The sequence below is a fragment of the Piliocolobus tephrosceles genome, chromosome 4 (genome assembly GCF_002776525.5).
Source record: "Piliocolobus tephrosceles isolate RC106 chromosome 4, ASM277652v3, whole genome shotgun sequence".
Lineage (NCBI taxonomy): Eukaryota > Metazoa > Chordata > Mammalia > Primates > Cercopithecidae > Piliocolobus > Piliocolobus tephrosceles.
In genome coordinates this window covers 119,696,070-119,713,891 of record NC_045437.1, presented here as the reverse complement: position 1 = coordinate 119,713,891, position 17,822 = coordinate 119,696,070, and the positions used below count along the sequence as shown (strand labels likewise).

Below are 17,822 nucleotides of genomic sequence, written 5' to 3'. Positions count from 1 at the left end.
ATAAGGTGATTTGTTCTCTTATTGCAATATGCCACTACCCCAAGACTGGGGTAACCAGAGTGACTTATCAGTTACCCCAGTCTTGGGGTAGTGGCATATTGCAATTAGAATGGTACCTTTATTCACCAACATCTGTGTACTCTTGCTCTAAGTGGAGGTGGGGAGAGGAATAAACCTTGATCACGTTTCTCCTGTTTGGTGGGGTTTCCTCACCCACCACCCCCATCCATTTCCATACCCTGCCTCACCCTCCCAGGACTACACAGCCACCATATACCTCCGACAGCGCTGGATGGACCAGCGGCTGGTGTTTGAAGGCAACAAGAGCTTCACTCTGGATGCCCGCCTCGTGGAGTTCCTCTGGGTGCCGGACACTTACATTGTGGAGTCCAAGACGTCCTTCCTCCATGAAGTCACTGTGGGAAACAGGCTAATCCGCCTCTTCTCCAATGGCACGGTCCTGTATGCCCTCAGGTACGCGGACACCTGTGACCTCAGGGCTGGAGGGCAGCAGCTGGGAGAAAACATGCAGATGTGTCTTGGGTAGTTGTGACCAGAACTCAAATAGCCACTGTGAAGTCCCATGCCTTCTTAGATTCTTGCATCCATAATAGAAGGTCCCTCTCTCAGTTCATCATCTACCAAACACCTGCTCTGTGCCAAGCCCCATTCTGGCCACAGGATAGAGCTGAGTAAGACCTTGCCCTGTCCTCAAGACATGGACATGGAAACAAAGGAGGTCCCCGGTGCTGGGGCCCAAGTTGGGGAGTAGGTGAGTGGTTTGGGGGTGATGTTACAGGATGCCTTCACAGGATTCTGAGCTGTGTCTCAAAGGGTAAAAGGAAGTTAGCAAGGGAAGTAGTAGGGGCAACGGCAAGAACGAACAGAGGGGTGCATGCAAGGAGCTTTCCTTTCGTGGGGCTTAGTGGAGCTGTGGCAACTCCAGAACACAACTCTACTTGTCTGAGTCATGTTTGTGGAGAAAACCAAGGTGCAATGCCCCAACGCCTCTGCCACCTGCAGCCATGGGCTCCCCTTTGCCCTCTCCCCAAATTCCTGAAGCTGAAGTTCCTTTCACCCAATTGTTCATGGAGCTGGGTTGGATGGAACAGGACTCATCTCTGCCTGTGCAAAGACTGTGCAAACTTAAAGCTCCCAGAGGCCTTGGGGAGGAGGCCAGGAGCAAAATATCCATGGAGCTGATGTTTAATCTTAAATAAGAGTCTGAAGTTATAAAACAAGGATTGAGCTAACCAATAAACTGAATTTCTGGGCATGCCTCAACTGTATTGAGTTTTGCAAAGACCATCTCAAAGCCCAATTCTTGTTTCATGAAACATAATTAGACTTCTCTTTTGATCTCAATTCCAATCATCATTAATGTCCCCCTTCCCCACGTTCCCACAGCACATGTGTGAATGTGGGTGTGTGAGTGTGTGCATGCATTTGTGTGTGCATTTGTGTTATGGCACACAACACAATCAATATTGTGTAAGGATTACAAATAATGAGTGATGTTTTAATAGCCTGGCTCTAGAATCATAAAGATTTGGGTATAATTCCCTGCTGTGTCCCTCAGCAGCTCTGTGACCTTAGGCAAGTTACTTGACTCTCACAGCCTCGGTTTCAGCAGCAGTAAAATGAGAATTAAAATATTTCCTACCTCGTAGAGCTATTCAAAGGGGTAATGCATGCAAAGCACTCAGCCCAGGGACTGGCTCATAGTAAGCACTTAGTAAACCATAACTATTGTTAGTCTCTTCTCCCTAAAGGAGGTGTGAGTGAGCATCCTGGAGGTGAGCACCGTTCTGTAATCACCTCCATTTCCCCCAAGTACCTAGCACGGTGCTTAATAAATAAAGGTGCTGAATAAAAGTGTATGACAATGAAGAAAAAGGAAGATAGAGGCCTGGTGAATGCAAACTCCACTGTGAGGGCTTAACTGACCTTTAATCGAACATCTCTGGAGTTAACCCCCAAAGCCACAGTGCCTGGAGCCCCCACTGACCTGCATCCTGGTTCCCATGACGAGGCAGGGCCTCGTGAGAAGACCACAGCCAGGAAACCTGGGCTCCAGCCTCAGTTCTGCCACTCAGAGCCCCGTGAGCCTATGCAAGTCCCTACACCTGCTGTCAAGTGGTGACGATACTGATGGTGAACACTGTTCTAGCCCACCCAGGTCTGTCAGGAAAATTAAATTTAAAAACTGGATGCTAAAGCATCTTGGGCCAATGCATCTGTCTGTTCTGTGATACTGCCAGAAGTTTTGCCCCTTGAATGGCCAGCATTCCAACTTCCTCCACTCTGGACCCAGGTTTTAACCAAGCTTCATGGGCATTCTTTAGCACACAGAACCTCAAGGATGCTTTAGATGCAGGCTGCAACCTACACGTTCATTGTAAGAGTTCAAGTGAAAGTCCTCTCTGAGTGGGCCTTGGAAGGGAATGTGAACTTTCTATAGCTTCCTCATAATACTATTTCTGAATCCACTTTTCCTTCTTAGAATCACAACAACTGTTGCATGTAACATGGATCTGTCTAAATACCCCATGGACACACAGACATGCAAGTTGCAGCTGGAAAGCTGTAAGTATACATCCTACAGACTTCTGAGATGATTTTCCTGGGTTACTTAGGTCTGTGTATTCACGAAAAGTATCTCATACATAGTGACCTTTCTTTTCTTAATGTTGATTCATTGTGGATTCAGCCCTTCTGACTGTACTTCCAGACAGATTTAGAGACTTCTCAAAGATGTGCCTAATGTCTTTTGGGGAGAACCATTATACATTAGTACCAGATATCTCCACCTGTGAGTGGATAAGAAAATCAAAGGAAATGCTTTAATGTAGTTGGTGGTCTAGGTCAGGGGTCAGCAAACAACAGCTGGTGTGCCAAATCCAGCCCATCACCTGTTTCTGCAAAGGAAGTTTTACTGAAGCACAGTCATGCCCATGTACTTACATATTGTCTGTGGTTACTTTTGCACTGCAGTGGCAGAGTTGACTATTTGTGATAGAGACCAGATGACTCATAAAGCCTAAAGTGTTAATATTCTTCTTTGCTGCAGAGTTTTTAACAGGCTCTAATAAGCTACTTCCATGTGAAATTCCAAAAGGAGTGGTAGCACTCCGCAAACATTTTAAACCATGGAATCTTCTTTCATGAGCGTTTTGTGGGACAATCATTTTATTAAAAACATTTTGGCAACAACAAATCTAGACTAGCCCCTGAGACCTAAACTTTTAATATTGAATTTATGCCATCTATCTGGTTACTAACTCTCAAAGGGTCTATGGTTCCAGATGAGTTCTATGACCATGTTCTTTGCCACCCACCCACCCTTACTCTCCCAACATCAAATCAGCCACAGATCCCAGTAGAAGCTGATGAAAAAAGTCATGCACTTTTCATCAGTGTACTCTTCATTTGTCAGCAAATATGTCCAGGGCTACCTTTTTAGGTCTAGAAAATCACAAAGGCTTTATTTTATTTCTTTTTTCTATGCAAAGCACTGTGATAATAAGAAAAACCTCACTCTCCGTTGCAAAGGAAGTAAGAGAGGCTAGTGGAGAAAGGCTTCTTGGAGGAGGTAACAAAATGTGTTTTGTGACCTCAATCTGCTGTTGCCCCAGTCTCCTTGACCGAACAACTTTTTTGTTAATAATAACAGTAATAATAATAGTAATAAATGGACTGGGCACAGTGGCTCACACCTATAATCCCAGCACTTTGGGAGGCCAAGGTGAACAGATCACTTGAGGTCTGGAGTTCAAGACCAGCCTGACCAACATGGTGAAACCCCATCTCTACTAAAAATACAAAAATTAGCCAGGTGTGGTGGTGAGTGCCTGTAATTCCAGCTACTTGGGAGACTGAGGCAGGAGAATCACTTGAACCCAGGAGGTGGAGGTTGCAGTGAGCCAAGATCACGCCACCGCACTCCAGCCTGGGCAACAAGCAAGAACAAGACTCCATCTCAAACAAAAAATATATATATAGTAATAAATATTCTTTTCCCAATAAATACTGTAGCATCCATTTAACAGTTGCTTAACCCATGTCTGGCATGGTACAAGATACCTTCCAAACAATCCTGATATATATATTGTTTTTCCCATCTTGCAGATAGAAAAATTAGGATTTGGCAATTTTCCCAATGGAAAGTTAAGTAACCACACTGGGACTTGAACCCAGGTAGAATGGCCCCAACGTCCAAAGTTCCCTGAACTCTAATAGCCCTTCCACTGGGCTGGAGAGTCACACAGGAAGTTTGTTCTAGTGGCTTGTTTGTGATCTGAGCTGCTTATTTTTCCTGAGTATAACATAAAGTGCTTTTAAACTGTAATATGGGGATAATGAAAATCTTTTAATAACTCCTTTCCAGTTTCTCCAGTGTCCATTTATTATCATCATTGTTCCCCAAATTGAGTAACTATGTGACGCTTTTGTTGGACTTCCCAAATCCTGCCAGAATGTTCAACTGAATAGCAACCTGATTACCACTCAGTGGTCCCAGGCATATCCCTGTGCCAGTTCCCTTGCATTACTTAGGACCAAGACCAGTGTTTGTCCTTTCCTGTGTCTGTTAAGGAAAGTCTTTTTTTCTCATTCTAATACTTTAGTTTTATATATTGTCCCAATAACGTCTCCAGCCAGTCTGGATAGCTGGTGGGTTCCATCTGTCTATCCTCATATAAATACATTCAATTCATCCATTCAACCATTAAATGACTGTTCTATGTGAGGTACTGTGGTAGATGTTTGCAATACACAGATAAAAGCAATGTTCCAGTCTTCGAGAACTCTACAGTCTAATAGAGGGTGTGGGATGTTAAATAATTATAACAGGATGAGTTACAACAATGAAAAGTAATAGGGGGATCAGAGTTTTCCTAGGTAAAGTGTCACTTGGAATGAGACATAGGGGATCAGCTGGAATGGACCAAGAGACAAGGAGTGGGACTCAGAATCTACTAAGATGCAGGTTACGTACAAGAAGGAACACAGCAGAAGGAATGGCAAATATGCAAAACCATCCTTGACATTTATCACTCGTCCTTCCAACTTTTAAAAGAAATTGCTTGATAGATATAAAGCTCATACAGTCATGCCAGTAAATGGGCATCTAAACTGTGATCTGGGGGTTTGCCTGTGATGAAGAATGAAGTTAATGTGTGATGAATGAACTCCCCAGCATTGTTAAGTAATCTCCATTGTTCCTTAGTAAACCACTCCGAAATGCCCACCAAACTTGGGCACCTGTAATAGGCATACAACATTGCAGATATGATTTATGAAGGCATCAAGGCAGGGCTTGTGTGTGGAAGAAGAAACTGTAGTCAAGCTCTGGAGAGCAGTGGGCATTCCTTACGTAAGGTCACAAGTGGGCAACATCTGAGAAGCACAGCCATTATGAAGCAGAAGCCATTTTTCAGAAGCAGACATTTAATTAAAGACCCAGACAAACAGATTAATTATCTCATTGATTAAATGCATGCAGAACCTTCTTGAAGCCATACAGCTGTTTGTTGGCGGAATAAAACTTGAGGTTATCAAAAAGAGAACTCATTTTCAGTTCCACGTGGAAAAAGCAATTACCTTCCATGTATCGTGGCTGGGCTCATCTCAAATCCCAGGGGAGAGATTCTCCTGGAAACTTCAGCCTCTGTTTCACAAAGACCATCCCCAGTGAGCGGAGGGAGCTTTCTCTGAATGTTTATTAGCAGCGTTTGGGTATAGAAACCTCACTATGGGTTTTTTTCTAAGTGCCATCTCTAGAAAAGAACTGATACCATCCCACAGTTTTCCTTATTCACCCAGGGACGGAGAGACCATAATCTAATGATTGTATGCATTTACTAGTTGTAAAGGCGGAGTGTCCAGGTAGAAACTCGTACTACCGACTTTCATAGATTTTTGATTTTTTTTTTTTTTTTTTTTTTTGAGACGGAGTCTCGCTCTGCCGCCCAGGCTGGAGTGCAGTGGCTCAGCTCACTGCAAGCTCCGCCTCCCGGGTTTACGCCATTCTCCCGCCTCAGCCTCCGGAGTAGCTGGGACTACAGGCGCCCGCCACCCCGCCCGGCTAGTTTTTTGTATTTTTTAGTAGAGACGGGGTTTCACCATATTAGCCAGGATGGTCTGGATCTCCTGACCTCGTGATCCGCCCGTCTCGGCCTCCCAAAGTGCTGGGATTACAGGCTTGAGCCACCGCGCCCGGCGATTTTTTTTTTTCTAATGTGGGTTGGTAGCCATATTTAGACAGCTGGCTTTAGTACATGTTTGGATGCTTCCGAGGGAAAGACTACGGACAATTTTTACCTGGAAATCCCCTAAGAGTTCATGACTATATTTCTCTTCCCTGGGGAGGGAGGGATAACCCTTGCTAGACAATGGATACCATACTGTGAGACTTAACAAAATGTTAGTTCCAACACCGGCATCACATTTCCCAGTAGCCTTTGAAAACGAAGGCAATAGAGCTTTATGTTTAAGATCACAGGCACTGAAATCACTGGGTTTTGCCAGCACTAGCTCTGTGACTCTGGGTGAGTAACTAATGTCCCTGGACCTCAGTTTACTATCTGTGAAGTGGGAAGAATAATAGTATCTGACTCAGAGTTGTTTTGTAACAGCTTTATTGAGGTATAACTTATATGCCATAAAATCCACCCATGTTAATTGTACAACTCAAAGATTTTTAGTACATTTCCGAGTAGTGCCACCATCACCACATGCCACTGTGTACCCCTCTGCAGTCACGCCTCTTTCCCATCACTAGCTCCCAGGCAACGACTAACCCACTTGCTGTCTGTATGAATGTGTCTTTTCTGAATATTTCATATAAATGGAATCATGCACTATGTGGTTGGTTGGTAGGTTGGTTGGTTGGTTGGTTGGTTGGTTGGTTGGTTTTGAGGTAGAGTTTTGCTCTTGTTGTCCAGGCTGGAGTGCAATGGTGCAATCTAGGCTCACTGCAACCTCCGCCTCCCGGGTTCAAGTGATTCTCCTATCTCATTCTCCCAAGTAGCTGGCACATGCTGCCATACCTGGCTAATTTTTGTATTTTTAGTAGAGACAGGGTTTCACCATGTTGGCCAGGCTGGTCTCAAACTCCTGACCTCAGGTGATCCACCCACCTCAGCCTCCCAAAGTGCTGGGATTACAGGCATGAACCACCACGCCCAGCCCGATGTGGTCTTTTGCATCTGGTTTCCTTCACTTAGCATGTTTTTGAGGTTCACACATGTTATGGCATGCATCAGTACTTTATTCCTTTTTATTACTGAGTAGCATTCCTTTGTATGCATATATATATATATATTCATGTGAGAGATATGTATCACACTTTATTTATTTATTCATCAGTTGATGGACATTTGGTTTCCACCCTTTGGCTATTATGAGTAGTGCTGCTATGAAAACTGTTGTGTGAGTCTTTGTGTGGACCTGATTTCATTTATCTTGGACAGATACCCAGGAGTGGAATTCTGGGTCAAATGGTAAATTTATATTTAAGTTTTTAAGAAATTGTTACCGCGTTAGTGTTTTCCAAAATGGTTGTACCATTTCACATTCCCACTAGCTCATGTTCCAGCTTCTCCATGTGCTGGCCTTTGTTATTGTCCGTCTTTCTTATTACAGCCATTCTAATGGGTGTGAGGTGTATTATTGTGGTTTTGACTTGCATTTCCCTAATGACTAGTGAGGTTGAGTATCTTTTTGTTTGCTTATGAACCATTCGTATATCTTCTCAAAGAGCTATATTGAGGGTTAAGTGAGATGATAATGTTGTAAAGCACTTGGAAATGCAATCGCTTATTAAATCATAAGTATTATTATCATCATCACTCATAGACTTTGGGATTGAACTTTCCTAAGGTAACTCTTGCTTGCTTGCTTTATTATCCTGAGAAAGTTATGCAACCCCTCTGAATCTGAGAGTTTTCAAGAATAATGTGGGAAAATCATTATAGTGACTCAGTTCCATGGAACAGCATTTATTGAATAATAACATTTCAGGAAAAAAAAATAAGCTCTACTATATATAAAAATACATATACACACTATTATATATATTATATAGATATGAATCAACTACAAGATCCAGTTCAATTTCAGAAAATGTAAAGAAATGTCCATCTTAGAATTGAATATAGAAATGGCTACCTTGCAAGTTTACAAGAACATTAGTGACATAATGTATTAGTGACATCCTCCATAAAGTACTTATAAATGTTCAAAAGGTAACTGTTGTTACTATTGTCAACTATATTAATTAAACTGCTCTGAGACTTATCTAACATGCATTTTTACATGCTTTAATAAAGAAGGTTTTTTGTTTTTGCTTTTGTATTTATGCCAATATGGCATAAATCAGTTCTTAAGTACCTGAAAATATCATCAGAGCTATTATACAATCTTGAAAGGCAGTATCTTTGTGTGTTCATAGATATGTGCTTAATAAATGTAATTTAAATAATGAGGGAGGCCACTTCTAATGACTTATCATCCACCAGACCTACGCAATACCTAACACAGGACAAGCTCTCAATTGACGGCAAATTGTCCTAGCAGGTCACTTCATTCAGAGCACACATTGCAACTGCACTTGGGAAATCATGCCAAGTTCTGCATGGGATTGTCCTTGGACTTATCACCATGAAGAAGGAACTCATGCTGTCTCCATATCACAGCATTTTTCAGACCAGTTCAATCTGGAACACCCTTTCACTGACCAGGGCTCCATTTCATTTACCAGGGGGCTATGATGGAAACGACGTGGAGTTCACCTGGCTGAGAGGGAACGACTCTGTGCGTGGGCTGGAACACCTGCGGCTTGCTCAGTACACCATAGAGCGGTATTTCACCTTAGTCACCAGATCGCAGCAGGAGACAGGTAACTCATGTGACAAACTGTATAAATTAAAATAAGTGAACTGAGGTGTAGGGTTGCTCTCTAAGTCAGAAATATCATCTGCTCACTTTACCTCTTTGGGATGCAGTGGAGAGGGACAGTAGGGTTTGGGCTGAGCAATTCCACCTCCTCCATACCCAGTATTAAAATGGTCCACTGAGGAACAGACTTCTGGACCAGCTCTGAAGCCTTGCACCATGTACCTCCAGATATTTTCTAATGATTGCTCAAATTCCATGCCTCCCTCATGCATAAAATTTATTCATATTTCTAACTGGAACACTGGTTCTTTAACATTGAAGAATGAAAATAAGAATACAGCTCAAAGATGAAGAAGACAGCAGCAATGCCCAACAAGAGCACAGAAACCCTAATTATTACAAACATAGCAGGAAGTATTACTTACTCATTTCATTTACCAGAAATGCATTTCTTGGTCTTTGGTGATTTTACATAGACATGTTTTGAAAGATGTGATGTTATATGTAAGCAGCAGGTATCTTCCTCTCACTTACTTATGATAATATTAAGAATGCTTATTCTCATCAATATTTGCACCCTAAAAAATTACTGCATATTTTATTTTATTTTATTTTATTTATTTGAGAATTTGAGACAAAGTCTGTCACCCAGCCTGGAGTGCAGTGGCACGATCTCAGCTCACTGCAACCTTCGCCTCCCAGGTTCAAGTGATTCTTGTGCCTCAGCCTCCTGAGTAGCTGGGATTTCAGGCATGCTTCAGCATGAAAGGCTAATTTTTGTATTTTTGGTAGAGAGGGGGTTTTGCCATGTTGGTCTCGAACTCCTGACCTCAAGTGATCTGCCTGCCTTGGCCTCCCAAAGTGCTGGATTTACAGGCATGAGCCACTGGGCCCAGCCTACTGTGTATTTTAGTTGAGCCTAGATGGCATTAAAAATCATATGTCACACCAAGATCATGGCTACATGAAAATTAGAAATTAAAGGCTATGTATAGAGAAAAGACTGGAATGGAAGAAAAGGTGATTTTTCCCCCTATTTTTCTTATTTTCCAAATTTTTCTTTTCTTTCTTCTTTTATTTATTTACTTTTTTAAAATTTTATTTTCTTGAGACAGTGTCTCACTCTAGTGTCACCTAGGCTGGAGTGCAGTGGCGCAATCTCAGCTCACTGCAACCTTCACCTCCTGGGCTCAAGTGATCTTCCCACCTCAGTCTTCCTGGTAGCTGGGACTACAGGTGTGTGCCATCATGCCTGGGTAATTTTTTGTATTTTTTGTAGCGACGAGGTTTCATCATGCTTCCCAGGCTGGTCTTGAACTCCTGAGCTCCAGCAACCCACCTGCCTTGGCCTCCCAAAGTGCTGGGATTACAGGCATGAGCCACCATGCCTGGCCTTATTTTCCGAATTTTAAGTAATTATCGTGTATTATTTTTGTAATGGGCAAATAAATACACTTTATTTTTAAAGACAACTTTGTAAATTAGGGCTATGCTGTCATAGTTTACCAAATCTGGATTCCCAAATTGGGTTCATATTAAAAATGGCTTCAGTTTTCAAAATTATGTAATCTCATGTAGCACATAACGACCCCCTTTAGGTACAAAAGAGGGTTGTTCTTTAGTCAAATATTGATTCTAAGGTTTGCTTGTTTGTTTTTAAAACATTGACTTTCAAAATCAAAGAAATAAAGCAGGCAATATAGACTGATAAAACATCCCTGGACCAACAGGCGAAAGACCTGGTTTTTATTCTTTCTTCTAACATCAACTCCAGGTCCTTTTCAAATCACTAAAACTCCCTGTGTCTCAATTTACCCATCAATAAAGTAAAACAATAAGTAATCTCTAGGGTCTCATCAAGCTCTAAAAGTACGTATTTTTATTCTATACTATATTTATCCAGGCATATGTCTGTTGTTTAGCTATTTAATGGTATAATTTCTAATTTCAGGCTTTAATTTGAGGGTGATAGGGGGTTGGAGCAGCTCCCATTCACTATCCTGCCTTTCCCCAACACCAATCTAAGCCAGACTTTTCCTGTTCCCAGAGGATAACCTCTTCATTCATCCATCCACACCAATGCTGGCCACTACTGCTCACCTCCCCATAATAGAAGCACAGCAGGAGCAGAGCTTGGAACTCTAACCCATGGACATATGTTTTGTGCTACAGTAGCCTATTTGCCACACAAAATTTTGTTAATGATAGCTCTCTAACACACGCCTTTCCCACATCTAGAATACACTGTTTCCTAAAGATGACCCTGAAGTAGTATAAAACCCGGGGTGCCTCTGAAATCATCAAAAATTCACTTAAATTTAATAGGTCCATTAGGTCTATTCCATAGTATTCCTTGAGAAACAGATGGTCACAGGTAATCTTCATTAAATGGGTATTTATTGAACAACTACTTTGTGAGTGCAGAACTGAAAGATTCAGTGTTTGCCCCCAAGGGACTCACTGTCTAGTGAGACAGACGTCAAGAAAACCAGTATTGATTGCACTGCTGTAGGAATACTGTGATACAGAAAAGCCCAAGATGGACATGCGGCAGAGCAGTGCCCCTATAAATCCCATTCAGTGCAACAGCAATGTCTCCTGTGGAAATCATAATGACAGTTCATACAGAACCAGATTTTGATCAATGACAGAGGGCTTAATGTACATATAGTTAAGTTAAGCATCCCATAGAGAAACCACTTGCTACATGAACAGACACAATTTCCTATCCGTTGTTTACCCTTTCAGGAAATTACACTAGATTGGTCTTACAATTTGAGCTTCGGAGGAATGTTCTGTATTTCATTTTGGAAACCTACGTTCCTTCCACTTTCCTGGTGGTGTTGTCCTGGGTTTCATTTTGGATCTCCCTCGATTCAGTCCCTGCAAGAACCTGCATTGGTAAGCAGCTCTAACAAGAGATTTCTAAGAACTGGCTTGTCAGGTACTTGCCTTTTTTTTCCTTTTACCATTGTCTTCATTAATATTCCTAAGGCAGTTCCAACAGTTGTTTTCTTGGGAGATTCTTTTACAGAGAAAGAGAGAGAGACAGAAAGAGACTACTTTAGGAGAGTGGGTTTGTTGTTGTTGTTGTTTGGCTGACTGGTTGGTTTTTTTTTTTTTTTTTTTGGAGACGGAATTTCACTCTTGTCGCCCAGGTTGGAGCAGAGTGGCATGATCTCGGCTACTGCAACCTCAGCCTTCCAGGCTCAAGCGACTCTCCTGCCTTAGAATCCCAGGTAGCTGAGAATACAGGCATGTGCCATCATGCCTGACTTATTTTTGTATTTTTAGTAGAGATGGGGTTTCACCGTGTTGCCCAGGCTGGTCCTGAACTCCTGACCTCTAGTGATCTGCCCATCTTGGCCTCCCAAAGTGCTGGGATTATAGGTGTGAGCCACCATGCCGTGCCAGGAGTGGTGTATTTTTAAACTTAAGTTTTACAGTGACAAGCAAGGGATCATTGTGCTTAGACGGTCTATTGTCAGTTCTTTTGCATACTGATCACCCCCTCCCAGGAGAAGACAGAATGTGAAACATTTAAAAAAACACATCACTCATATCTGTACAAAATGGACAAATCAACCGTGTTCTAGAAGGTCACAGACTTTTCAAAATGAGATGCATTCCATTTCTGGGTCTTGTCCTCACCCTGCCAATTCTCAAATGGGGACATTCTGCCAGGCTATGGTGGAGGGCTAACCAGTCACTTTGTAGGAACGTCCCCTGCCTGTTTTCCCAGGAGTGACGACTGTGTTATCAATGACCACACTGATGATCGGGTCCCGCACTTCTCTTCCCAACACCAACTGCTTCATAAAGGCCATCGATGTGTACCTGGGGATCTGCTTTAGCTTCGTGTTTGGGGCCTTGCTGGAATACGCAGTTGCTCACTACAGTTCCTTACAGCAGATGGCAGCCAAAGATAGGGTAAGAGTCTTGAGGGCCCTGTGTATGATCCATCACTGGTGCGAAGTGCAGGTCTGTAGACATGGGCTGGACCTGGCTCCTATCCCCACCCCACCCCACCCCCAGTGATTCCCTGTGCTCTAGTGAGTCTTATCCTTGTTCAGGTGGGAGCAGCTGGAAATCACGGTGCTCCTTGAAAAAGACCATTCTTTTCACCAAATACAGTGAGATATTAATATGTTTAATTTTCCAGAAGAAAATATGTTATCTGTATGCAGCATAAAATTACAACCACAGGAGCAAGCATCCATGAAGAATCCAATATGAAACAAAGCATGATCAGCTGCTTGCAAGTTTCAGATTAATATATATATACTTAAAATGTAATTCTTTTGTTGTATTATTGTATTCTTAAATTATACAAGTAATGCTTTACTGAAAACGTATGGATATATTAGATTGTGACAAATTTCTTCGTTAGCATATTTTTCTGCTAATTGAGAAAAACTGTCATTATTTGGTTTAGCAGTGGAACACTGTAGTCCAGCTCTCTAAATAATAATAGTCATTCTTTATCAAGCATTTACATGTGCCAGACACAGTAACAAGCCTTTTGCAAATATTATGTTATTGTAAATGCTCATAACAACCCAATGAGGTTATCTCCCTTTTAAAATTTATGAAATCTGATAACAAGAAGGGAAAGAGACTTACTGCAGGGGATATAGATACTAAGAGGTAGAGCTGGGATTCCAACCCAAACCTACTTGGTTCCAAAGCCTGGCACTTATCCGCTATTCCCACTTGCAGTGAGCATTGGACCATACTCTTAACTATCACTCTTTACAGGCCCATGGACCCCTAGTGTTATTTGGAAGCCAAATTTGATAGATAATGGCCTATTAAAATTCATGCTAAGAAGCAAGAAAATGATAAGGATCCAGTTCAGAAGAGGTGCCCACCTTTAGCAAAGCGCTAGGACCACAAATGGTCTAATCGTGAAGAATGAGGAATCAAAATGACCCAAAGATCCAGTTGCTTTTTCCCTTGTGTTTGGCTACAGTGAGCAATGTCTCCCAGTCATGTCATCCAAGCACCAAAGGCAAATGACCATGTGTGCCAGCCAAAGAGGATCATGGCTTTCATTTATTTTGTTCTCTTAGGCTTCCTTATGAGGAAAGAAGGAAGTTGAATTACTGCTCCCCCCCACCCCCCAAAAAAATCTAGATTTGCTAGACTGGCAAAATGGGGATTGGTGAAATACTGACAGCCTCCTCTAAAGACACCAGAAAGCCCTTATTTTGCTGTGTATATGATAATCACTGCACTATGGAGTGATCGCTGTGTCCTAAACATCCATCAACATCTCCTTTAGTTCATCCAACAACACAATGAAATGAGCATCATTGTTATCCCAATTTTACTCTTGAGAAATCTACTACTCATTGATGTGGCAAATTTCTCAAGAGTAAAATTGGGATAATAATGGTACTCATTTCATTGTCCTATACAGTGACACGGTAACTCCCATAAGACCCCACACCTAGCAAGTGGCCTGGCCAAGGATCCAAAGCGCACTCTCTCTGCCTTCACTACACTCCCACATTCCTGGGAGTTGACCCCAGCCATGTTGGAGAATGGCAACTCCTTGCAATGGCAGGGAGCATCACTATTTCTGCTTTTGTGGCAAAGCCTTTAAGACACAGCTGATTTCTATTATGTCTCATAATCAGTTACTCCCTTCTCCCTGGAACAGAATTGAAGTCATCAAACACCTACTAGATGCTTTCCATTTTTTACCATTTAATCTTTCCATCAGTCTCAAGATGGCAATACCAATCACCATTTGGCAGGTGAGGAAATCAAGTCTTAGAGGGACTGAGGTGACTAAAGTTTCACAACAGTGAATGGCCGAATGGAATTTGAACCCACGTCCACTAACTTCAAAGCCTGAGCATTTCACATCTGGCACACTGCTCAGGATATCTACAGTGGGCCATGGTTACTCCTCCTGTTATATATGCTGGTGACCTACAAATAGGTGTCTCCAAACAGGGTAACAGGACTCCAAGCCTGGCTTATTGGCCAGTTTCTGAAGCACTCAATGCCACTCTCTATTAAGCCTAATTATTCAATCCTTGGGCCTCTAAATTTTTATTAGCTCATTACCTACTTATTTATTTTGCTAAGTCAAGTCTTTTAAACTAACTGCATTGTCTATGAACTAGGGGACAACGAAGGAAGTGGAAGAAGTCAGTATTACTAACATCATCAACAGCTCCATCTCCAGCTTTAAACGGAAGATCAGCTTTGCCAGCATTGAAATTTCCAGTGACAATGTTGACTACAGTGACTTGACAATGAAAACCAGCGACAAGTTCAAGTTTGTCTTCCGAGAAAAGATGGGCAGGATTGTTGATTATTTCACAATTCAAAACCCCAGTAATGTTGATCGCTATTCCAAACTACTGTTTCCTTTGATTTTTATGCTAGCCAATGTATTTTACTGGGCATACTACATGTACTTTTGAGTCAATGTTAAATTTCTTGCATGCCATAGGTCTTCAACAGGACAAGATGATGATGTAAATGGTACTTTAGGTCAAGTGTGCACCCACATCCAATGGTGCTACAAGTGACTAAAATAGTATTTGAGACTTTCTGCTCAAAGAATGAACCCCCAACCATTATTCTAAGCTGTGTAGAAGTCCTAGCATTACAGGATCTTATAATAGAAATATTAGTCCATTCCTCTTTCATCTTAATCAAGGACATCCCCATGGAGCCCAAAATTACAAATGTACTCAGGGCTGTTTACTCGGTGGCTCCCTGGTTTGCATTTACCTCATATAAAGAATGGGAAGGAAGGGTAACCCTCAAGTGTCAGAAGTTGTTTCTAAAGTAATCATACATGTTTTACTAAAGCTCTGCAGCGCTTATAAAATATATTGCTGCCTATTTAGGGAGTAACATTTTCTAGTTTTTTTTTTTCTGGTTAAAATGAAATATGGGCTTATGTCAATTCATTGGAAGTCAATGCACTAACTCAATACCAAGATGAGTTTTTAAATAATGAATATTACTTAATACCACAACAGAATTATCCCCAAATTCCAATAAGTCCTATCACTGAAAATTCAAACTTAAGTGAAGAAAAAGTTAGTAGATCAATAATCTAAACAAATTCCTTGGTTCTAAGGTACAATGGATTCCCCACACTGGAAGGATTGTGAGGCTTTATTCCCCCACTATACATATCTTATCATTTTATTATTATACACACATCCATCCTAAACAACATCCACCCTAAACAATACTAAAGCCCCTTTCCCACGCATGGATGGAAAGGGAAGATTTTTTTTTTTAACTTGTTCTAGAAGTCTTAATATGGGCTGTTTCCATGAAGGCTTGTAGAATTGAGTCCATTTTCTAGCTGCCTTTATTCACGTACTGATGGGGTACTAAAAGTGCTGGGTTGACTCGGAGAGTCACTGTCATTCTGTCATTGCTGCTACTCTAACACTGAGCAACACTTTCCTGGGGGCAGATCCCCTATATCATTCCAAGAGGAGCATTCATCCCTTTGCTCTAATGATCAGGAATGATGTTTATTAGAAAACAAACTGCATGACCCAGGAACAAGTGGCTTAGCTTAAGTAAACTTGGCTTTGCTCGGATCCCAGATCCTTCCAGCTGGTCTACTCTGAGTGGCTTATCCTGCATGAGCAGGAGCATGCTGGCCTGAGTACTGAACTTTCTGAGTAACAATGAGATACGTTACAGAACCTGTGTTCCGGTTGCGGGTGAGCTGTCCTCTCCAAATCCAGCCAGGGATGCACATTCCTTTGCCAGGCTCAGCCAACAGTACCAAAAGTGATTTTTTGAGAGTGCCAGGGTGAAGGCTTCCAGTTCAGCCTCAGTTATTTTAGACAATCTCGCCATCTTTAATTTCTTAGCTTCCTGTTCTAATAAATGCACGGCTTTACCTTTCCTGTCAGAAATAAACCATGGCTCTAAAAGATGGTTTCTCTTCTGTAACTCCCTATTGCCACAGGTTCTCATTCTTTTTCCTATTACACTTCTCACAATTCAGTTTCTGTGAGTTTGATCACCTGATTTTTTAACAAAATGTTTCTAATGGGAATGGGTGGGGGTGCTGGTGAAAAGAGGTGAAATGTGGTTGTATGAGCCAATCGTATTTGTGATTTTTTAAAAACAAATTTAAAAGGAAATATCTGTTCTGAAACCCCATTTAAGCATTATATGAAAACAATGATAAAGATGTGAAACTGTGAAATAAATATACCACATTAGCTACCCACCAAATCAAGTGGTCATCTATAGAATGATTGTTATCAGATCCAATTTGGAGAAGGTATGTGTCACAGTGCAAAGTCAATGGGCTCACATTGTTCTATCCTCATGTCCCCCCAACCCCAGACAGTACACATATATGCTCACGACACACATACTAACCCTACCATTAATATCTTCTGCCAAGCAAGTAGTAAATGCTGGTGACACAGCCAATGTTTTCTTTGACATCACGGCACCACAACACTTGCCTTGCAGTTAAACAATTGAGCCTGGTGATAGTGAGAAAGCCAATTCTCGAAAAATGTCACAGATTTTCTTCTAAGCATTCTTTATCACTTGGAATTCTCTTTTTTGTTGTTGAATGATGTTTTTATAATTTGAGAATACACTTTGTGGGGGGGAACATCGATTCTTGGATTTTGTGTCACTCTGCACTAAAGTGTAGCTACTACATTAGAGTTCTCAGTAAAAACTTATAATATTCTAAATCTGTCCCTCGTATCCCCTACCCAGAGCAGTCCCACTGATCGTGTTGTTCAAAATGTTTACTTCTTGCGTGAAAATATCAAGAACGACCTCACCAAATTTCCAAAGGATATGAAACTAGCTAGGGCTGGGAATATTCTAAGTCATAGAAATATAATTATTAGTTAACCTGCTACTGAGACTATCAATAGTCTCAATATAAGAAATCATAC

The 17,822-nt window shown here is 41.6% G+C and overlaps 1 protein-coding gene across 1 annotated transcript in view; it reads left to right on the top strand.

Moving 5' to 3' along the window:
- The window catches only part of GABRP (gamma-aminobutyric acid type A receptor subunit pi), a 40,126-nt gene extending 22,993 nt beyond the window's left edge, over positions 1 to 17,133 (top strand). The window contains exons 5-10 of the mRNA XM_023218762.1: positions 257 to 474; positions 2,504 to 2,586; positions 8,762 to 8,899; positions 11,647 to 11,799; positions 12,641 to 12,828; positions 15,036 to 17,133. Coding sequence (XP_023074530.1) covers positions 257 to 474; positions 2,504 to 2,586; positions 8,762 to 8,899; positions 11,647 to 11,799; positions 12,641 to 12,828; positions 15,036 to 15,338 — 1,083 coding nt within the window. The 3' untranslated portion in view covers positions 15,339 to 17,133. The remainder of the gene's footprint in view (positions 1 to 256; positions 475 to 2,503; positions 2,587 to 8,761; positions 8,900 to 11,646; positions 11,800 to 12,640; positions 12,829 to 15,035) is intronic.
- The last annotated feature ends 689 nt before the right edge of the window (positions 17,134 to 17,822 follow it).